Raw genomic sequence first — 8363 nt, 5'->3', positions numbered from 1 at the left:
TTTTTTATTACAATACAACGTATCTTCCTTTATCCCCTACCACCCATCTCACTTTGTTCTTTTTTTCCCCACACTTTATCACCGTTAAGATTTTGACTTTCTTTCCATTAAAAATGACTTTTATTATTTTTTTCTTAACAAAAAGAAGAAGAATTCACGTTCAAAATGAATAATTATTTCTGGTGTATAATACTTAAAATATCATATTTTTATTTTTAAACTTTTGCTACAAAGAAGAGTAAATCAATTTACTTTTTATATTATCATCTCATATTTTAATTTTTTTTAAAAGCAACTATTGAAAATAATATCTTATTATAAATGAAAAAAATAATAATAAACAAAGATCTAGTTCCACATTAAAAAAATATTTTAAATATACTAATTTCTTAGAGTCATTAATAATTTCAAATCAAATAAATGAATAAATAGATTGAAAAATATTATTTACACCACATTACTAGAAAAAAGATTATTTTTTTAAAGGTAGAAAAGGACACGTGGATAGTGGGGGAGTGTGAGGGAGCATTGGTGGTGATGCAGAAGAGTGGTCAAAGTAGTTGACGAATTACATGGGTAAAGCTTATCTTTGTAGACCTATAAATTTGTTTCTTATTTAAGAAAGGGACCTTTCTTATCCGATTCTTCATGGCGGCCTCTTTCGTGGCAATCTAGTATGCGCCACAGCGCGCATGGCGCCCAAGTTTGACATTTACAGAATGACTTGGAAAATGACGTGGCTTTGATGCTGACATGTGGCTATTTCTAAGTAGTAGTCGATATTTTTTTGCTGATGCCACGTTATGGCCTTCAATAGTTTAGAGTTTAGACTGTTTGCTCAATTATTACCCATACTCTAAACAGCAATCCTGTGTTTCTCCCATTTTGCCCTTGGAAAAAGCAATCCTATTGGTTGTCTTAAAAAAAAACAGGGGTAATATTATCATTTTACAGCATATAAATGTAAGTGTATAATTATTGGGGGGTGTGAACGTTTTCCGTAATTATTTTTTTCGTGGAAATACTTCATTACCCTTGAATAAAAATAAATAAATGCATGATGCTTAGAGGGGTGTAATAGGATTTTCAATTTTCTTACAGTCTAATTACTCAATTAACTTTGGACTTTAATTTTTTAAACTTTTGTTTTATGAGATTTTTTTGTATTTTCCCACTTGTTTTTCAGTTTTTTTAAGGTATTTTTAGCTTTTCTCACTTGATGTTTTCATTAATATTTAGGAGGGGTTATTTTAATCTTTCAATCAATTAAAAAAAAAATAACAGGCACATGCAGCATCTATTACCTTTGAGTGGCGAGGGCGACGCCTCACAACTTCCAAAAAATATCATTCAAGGTGTTTTTTGATTTTTAAATGTGTACCCAACCATCTTAGGTGGCACATATGAATCTACTCATGCTGGTTTTGTCTTGATTTGGTTTTTTTTTTTAGATTGCATGCTAACTATTAAAAAATTATACCAGTCCTTCATTTTTTTTCCCTTTAAATTAGTTTTATTTATGTATTTTTAGCTTTTCACACTTGATGTTTTTGTTAACATTGAGGAGGGGTTATTCTAATCTTTCAATCAAATAAAAAAAATAATAGACACATGTGGCATCCATTACTTTTGGATGGCGTGTTGGCTAGTAAAAAAATATACCAGCTATTTATTTTTTTCCTTTCAAATTAGTTTTTTTTTAATTGTAATTATTTTATTTACATTGATTATTTCTAACTGGATTTTATTTTTAATTTCATTCTCGTTTGTTTGATTTTTTTAATTTTTTTTAAATTTAATTTTTTTTAATCATTATTTAATTTATTTTGAATTATTTTTTCGTGATTGATTTGTTTTTTCATGACCAATACTATCGAAAGGAATAGATTATTAACCTGAATAAACAAAAGTGCCAATATCCAATCCATCCCTTTTAGAATTTTTGTTGGCTAGATAGAAGGTTGTACAGGCCTATCGCCCAGTCCATGTACTAGACCCCTCATGAAAAGGCCTAGTGCCTTAGTTGGTCTATGACCATGTGCGGATAAGCTCGGATGACGCCATTTTGATCGAACAACTGGGATTGGTTTGGGCTCCAGTGCACTGTGTGTGAGCTTATATAAGACTTTTATTTAACAATTGAGATTTATTTGGGCAATTTGATTCGATGGTTGAGATTGATTTGAGAGAAAAGAAATTTGTGCACGAGAGAGGATGAGATGATTGCAAAATGTTCAGCCCCCGTTGCACCACCCATCAACAGGGTCGCTGCTGCCGCTACGGCTGTGGTTGTTATTATTATTATTATTTATTTTAAAGCTAAAATAAGTGTTAAAAAAACCCATCTTGACCATAAAAAATCAGTTTTGACCATAGGAAAATATTTTAACAATGAAATGACGGTTTTAACCATGAAAATCTTCATTGAGCAAAAATATAATTTGCACAACACATGTCACGTTTTAAAAAATCACAAATAATCAAACTTTTACTGCTATAAAAAAACATGAGTTTCATAATTTTATATATATTAAGGCGACTAAAATGTAAATGCATTGATTTTTTTTATTACTAAACACCACTTTAAGATTTTAAATTAATAATTAATTTTATCACGTAAGTTAAATACCAAAAAATATATTATGACCTACTTTTTATATCTTGAAAAAAAACTAAATTTTGTTTAACCTTAAAACACTAAAAAACAAGCAAATAAAAACTGTGTTGTTTGCGTCAACAAATAACTAGTCATCCTCTACATTTTCTCCAGTAACTTTCAATCATCAAAAAAATTAGAAAAGGAAATTTAGTTTTTTTATTGTAGAAAAGAAAATAATAAAAAGATCAAGGTAAGAAAAGAGAGCAATGGGAAGAGATGACACTTTAATTTGATTCCATTCTTAGCTGTGTTTGTTTCTCATAAAGTGGTTTTCTAAACTTTCATGTGTTTATTTGCCATTAGAAAAATTGGTCAACGAAAAACACTTTTCAGTCAACGAAAAATTTGGTTTGGTTTCTAGAAAAGTGTTTTTCTTTTATTTTGGACGAAAAACACTTTTTGAAAGTTGTGAAAAATTTAGAATGTCATATTAGTTGATGATTATATCAAATTTGGTCCTCAAACTTTTGATTGTTATATATATTTTGTTTTGAATATTTGTTTTTTAAATTTCATCCCTTACAATTTAATTTTTATATTAATTTTGGTCATCATTTTTATAATTGTTATTTGCTTTTCCCTTATCATTTTTTAATTGAAAAATTTTATCTATCAAATTTGGTCCTCATTCTTTTGATTGTTACTTATTGTATTTGAAATAATTTATGAAATGTTAATTATTATTATTTTAATTTCTTCATCTTTCAATTTTTTTATTTTTTAGATTTGATATATGTTATTTTGATTACTATTTATTTTATTTGAGATAATTTATGAAATTATATTGTTTTTTTCAATTTCATTTTCATTCAACTTTTTAATTTGTAAGATTTGTTCTTTATTATTTTAATAAACTTGAAAAAAATAAAACATTAATAAGTTATTTTCCAGGTCATTTTTCATGACATAACCAAACACTAGAAAATATTTTCTAACTTATTTTTCATTATACTACCAAGCATCGGAAAATAATTCACTTTTTCGAAATTCACTTTTCAAAAGGAAACTTAAGTTATTTTGTGTCTTTGGGATTTTAGGTTTTTATTTTTTTAAAAAAAATCAATTTAGCTCCTCTCTTTAATTTTTTATTCAATTTGATTCTTAATTTTTTTTTAGATTAATCTGATCTCTCTATATAATCAAAATCATTGATTTCTTGAAATAAACATAATTAAAAGTCCTCATATACTATTAGTGACAGATCCGAATGGAATGGTAGCGTTTAATATTGTCGTAACTATTGTTGTTAAAAGTACTTTTTACTTAAAAATATATTAGAATAATATTTTTTATTTTTTAAAATTTATTTCTAACACAAACACATCAAAAAAGATCTAAAAATATAAAAAAAAATCTGAAAAAAAAATCAAATATTTTGATAAACATGGCAATGCCGCAAAAACAACCAGCCCGAATGAAAAAATCAAAGCCTTTAGTGACCAAAATTGAAGTGAAGGGGCTAAAATGACTAATTTCAAAACTTAAAAGACCTTGAATTTATTTTACCTATTTTATTTTTCCTTTATAATGTTGTAATTTCCTCCGTTTCTCAGCAGTCAGAAAATAATCCCACTTCCCCGTATAAATAGCAAAGTGTAACCCATCACCCACACACACCAACAAACCGCCACAAGAGCACAAGTCCAAGCCCCTGTTCTAAATTTTTGACTGTCACATACTTGCGGGCCTTACCCTTTCTCTCTATCCGTACTTGCCACCGAGGGTTTGCCTTCCTTTCAATCTCCATGGAGACCTCTTCTTCTCATCCATCCGATTCCAGTCCAAAGGCTGCCGGTGCTTCCAAGTTCCTCGCCAATCTTCCCTCCCGCGGCTTCTTGTCCTCCACTGTCTCCTCTTCCTCCTCCAATCCGGTCATTCTCTTCCCTTGATATATTTCTTTTTTACTTTTTTATTCACAGAGTTGTTTAATTATTTATTTTAGTTAAGACAGTGTGTCTTTGTCTAAATTTTAAGTGAGGAATTTACTGACTACTGGTCCGTATTTATAGCATTATTCATATTTCTACAATGGGTAATTAACATTAGTGAGGTTTTAAAGATTGTGATTAGTGACAATGAGGAAAAAGGATGTTGATGTTTTCGACTGCTGTTATAAGATTTTAATGGAGAGAATGTTGTTTATGTAATTTAAAGTTATTAGGGCTGGCTTGTTTTCTTCTACTTTCTTATGTTTTGTCTTCGTTTGCGGTGTCTTGGTTTGATGCTTTATGTTAATGTTTGTCTTCTTTCCTAGTTTGCTGAGAACTTGCTCGAATGGTGGAAATTTTATGCAGGGTGGGATGCGGGTTTATATTTGCGAGCATGACACTTCACCCCCAGGTATATTTATGTTTTTAGCTTTCTAGGTTTTCTGAACTTTAGTGTTTGATGCAATTTCATTGCCCTGAATTTATGCTATATCCAATGTTTTACTTGGAAACAGCCAAGTTTTCGTTTAGGTTTTGTCTTCAGTAAATGTAGCATGACTGGGTTTTCGTTCTTCTGATTCTAGTTCTGAGATATCGGTGTCATAGTCTCACATAACTGGTTAAATTTCTTGTTTTAGAGAAGCTGCTCCCGTGGTCTCCTAGGAAAGAGCAAGAGTACATTTTACTGTAGAATTGGATACTCATGTTGTCCTCAGGCTTCCATGTGGATAATTTTTCTAACTTGGCAGTCTAATCCTGGAGAGTCATGGTATCTGCTAGTTTAGTTTTCATACATGGTAGATTTGTAGCATTGTGAGTTGGCCTTCCTAGCTGAAATTCTAGGCATCATGAAACTCTTTACGAAGACCAGCTTGTTACTCTGATGGTATATGTCAATGAAGAAAGAATAAGAAAACTTTTTTTTATAGCTTTTAAAGCATTGGATTGCAGTTCCAAAAATTTGAAAGCACTTGCTATAGAAATTTGTAACTGCATTCTCCTATGTTTGACTTCTCTCATTTTTTCTTTTATTTTCTGTTCATTTTTTGTTTTTGTCTTTTTGGGGAAAAGAGGGGGGCAGGATTTTGCCACATTTTACCTTTTGCATTGGCTTATGTTCTTGATAAGAGCTGTTTCTGGCCTGGGGTAGGTATTTGAATTTGGAAACAGTGTCTTGAAATAGAAAAGTTAATCATAAAGTGAAATGAACTAATATCTCGCTGCTTTGGATTGAAAGATTTCAAAACCTTTGATACTTTAATAAGTTTCTTCTTTTGGGCCCTATGTTGGGCTACACACACTGAGGATTATTGATCTTTATCCCAAAAACCCCATATTCCTGGTGGAGCTGGACTCATTCTCAAGTCCCTGGACTGAACTTTATTCGACTTTACAAGCTAAGTTAGCTAGCAATCTCAAGGTTTATTAGATCTCACCAGTTCTTTTTATTAAATTAAACTTCAAATACTGGATTTTTTAAATGTACTCTGAGTTGATTATGATTTGCCCTTTTGTGAAGTATAAATGCATAAACAATATTCAAGACGCTGATCCTCTCTATTTACTGTTGCTATGAACAGTGTAGGAATCATGTCCATATTATTTTGTTTCAGTGTGGCTTTTTCTATCATCTATATCATTTGATAAATTGAAGAAATGTGGGGGTTAATCTCATGCAATCAAACTCCTGGAATTTCTAAACAATGCAAGTGCATAATTGGATACTGGAAAAACTGACTTCCTCTCCCTTTATACTCAGAGGGCCAACAAATAAAGACCAACCAGACGAACATTCTGATAAGATCACTCCAGCTTAATAAACAGAAGGGTGATTCCAGTTCAAAGGATGTGAAGGGGGTAGCTGCAAATGAGGGTTCTAGAAAAAGGTATTGCTCCCATCATTACTGGAAAAGGATGCTTCACATTCCTTGAAAAGATCTGCCTGTTTGTGTTTCCTATAAGCATTATATTATTGTGTCGCAGCCATATTTTTTTGTTTCAATTTAGAGAGGCTTTCATGCTTCAGTTCCGTCTCTGCTGTTTAAAGTAATCAGCATGAGCATTTATTTTTATGCCTCTTCTTTGCTTGTTTTACGGCTATTTTTCATTCTGCTGTGACAATTCTATATTGGCAAACTTTTATGCATATTTAATTCAGTCTCCTTGATTCTTGCTGCCACCAATTTTCAGGGCCCCAGAAAAAGCTTTGAATTCCAGGGCTTCAGCAAAGAGAGGCAATAATCAGATTGGTTCCCGACAAGGTGAGGCTGTTGGTCTTTGTTTAGCAGTAGCATGTCTTAGATGTCAGCTATCTGTTATATTTATAGGACATGTTCGGTTCATATGCAAACTAATATTTAAGTGATGGTCTCTTCACTTGTATTGACTGAGCCTTGAAATGGTTTTTGAGCATGCAGATGAATCTGATAGCCGCACATCAGATAAGGACTATTACAGTTTGACAGTGGAGAGGCTCCGGGCTCTCCTGAAAGAGCGAGGTCTTTCACCCAAAGGAAGGAAGGCAAGTATATAGCTTATGTTTATCTGGTCTGGACGTCTTTGCTATCTAGTCATATGGGTGTTGGTGATTAATATACAGAAAAGAATGGATAATTAATAATTACAGTATATGTTTCCTCTCATTGGTAGTTCAAATGGATTGATGCTAATTTGTATTGCACCTTTAGTCCAAGCAGTACATCTCCTCCCCCTTCACAGGGTGGAGGCCTTTGGTACGAATCAAAGAAAAGTGAACCCTCTTCCTCTATATGGTGGGAGGGATTAAGGGAGGAGAAGGGTCGCCTTCTACAAAACCAGTCAATGAACTTTAAAGGAAGAACTACATGTATTTTATCAGTTAGCATGCTGATGTGGCCCTCAGACTGGCATTTTCATGGTGACTAGAAATGTTAGAATCATCCTTCTCATTTTGCATGTTCCTTCACTCATTCGTGGCATTGCTTGTGCAGGATGAGCTGGTTGCAAGGTTGAGAGGTGTGTAAAAAAGTAAATGGCTGATTGTTCGGGTGCAGAGATGAGGCTAATCTCTGGATGTGCGCCATCCAAGATCAGGATAGTAGATTATTTTCTTGTCTTTTATGTAACTTAGGAAATATCTAAAATATGCAAGTTGTAACATAGGAGAGAAATAATAACTTGAGCACAAGAATGAGCAATTTGTATGGTTTTGTCTTTTTAAGCGGGTTTGGTCTTTTGGTTCCAAGATACTTTCTATTGCGTGCTGCGACATGTGGTCGTATCATTAGAAAACTTAAAGAGCATCCGCACAATTTTGGGCTGTCTCATTTTCTCTAGTTTGAATCAAAACTTTCTTTCAGATCCTGCTTTCTAGTTTCAACACTGAGCACTAATCTCATAGCGAATCATTTGGATTTTCGATGTTAGCTTATTCATGTAAAGTTACATTTAAAACTCGAGCTTGTGATAAATATAGTGTAGAATACGGTTTTCCTAATGTCACCTTCAAGCTTGCATCCTATTATTATATGCAAATCTCAAGTTTGCAACTGATTCTTCATGTCCAAGGAACTGATACTAGCTTTGTAGTTTCTTAAGATTGGAAATGTTCTTATTTTTGTTTTCGGGTACCGCTTGAATGATCCTAGTTAGATTCATAAGATCAAAGCTGCGCACCATTTGACACTAGCATGCCGAAGTCTAACACTAGCTTTTTCTATACAATGCAAACTCTTGGGATTTGGCCTGGATGCAGGAAGTCTTGCGAACCTGAACCAATGCCTGACAGAACTCACGAT

At 32.5% G+C, this 8363-nt stretch overlaps 1 protein-coding gene across 1 annotated transcript; it reads left to right on the top strand.

Annotated features, from left to right (window-relative positions):
• The first annotated feature begins 4245 nt into the window (after positions 1 to 4245).
• On the top strand, positions 4246 to 7924 carry LOC133678113 (uncharacterized). Its single transcript, XM_062100313.1, has 6 exons — positions 4246 to 4530; positions 4954 to 4999; positions 6347 to 6473; positions 6778 to 6848; positions 7005 to 7108; positions 7557 to 7924. Exons 1-6 carry the CDS (start codon positions 4405 to 4407, stop codon positions 7587 to 7589), a joined length of 507 nt encoding a protein of 168 aa, XP_061956297.1. The 5' UTR covers positions 4246 to 4404; the 3' UTR covers positions 7590 to 7924.
• Positions 7925 to 8363: the final 439 nt, after the last annotated feature.

This window comes from Populus nigra, chromosome 18 (assembly GCF_951802175.1).
Source record: "Populus nigra chromosome 18, ddPopNigr1.1, whole genome shotgun sequence".
Taxonomy (NCBI): Eukaryota; Viridiplantae; Streptophyta; class Magnoliopsida; order Malpighiales; family Salicaceae; genus Populus; species Populus nigra.
Note: the sequence above shows the minus strand (reverse complement) of the source record. Positions and strands in the feature narration are given on the sequence as shown.

What these genes read in the sequence shown, in the direction of transcription:
- LOC133678113 (XM_062100313.1), top strand. Translation starts at nt 4,405, where the DNA reads ATGGAGACCTCTTCTTCTCATCCATCCGATTCCAGTCCAAAGGCTGCC. An exon ending in CCTCTTCCTCCTCCAATCCG is followed by an intron (nt 4,531 to 4,953) that starts GTCATTCTCTTC and finishes AATTTTATGCAG; the next exon opens with GGTGGGATGCGGGTTTATAT. An exon ending in GCATGACACTTCACCCCCAG is followed by an intron (nt 5,000 to 6,346) that starts GTATATTTATGT and finishes CTTTATACTCAG; the next exon opens with AGGGCCAACAAATAAAGACC.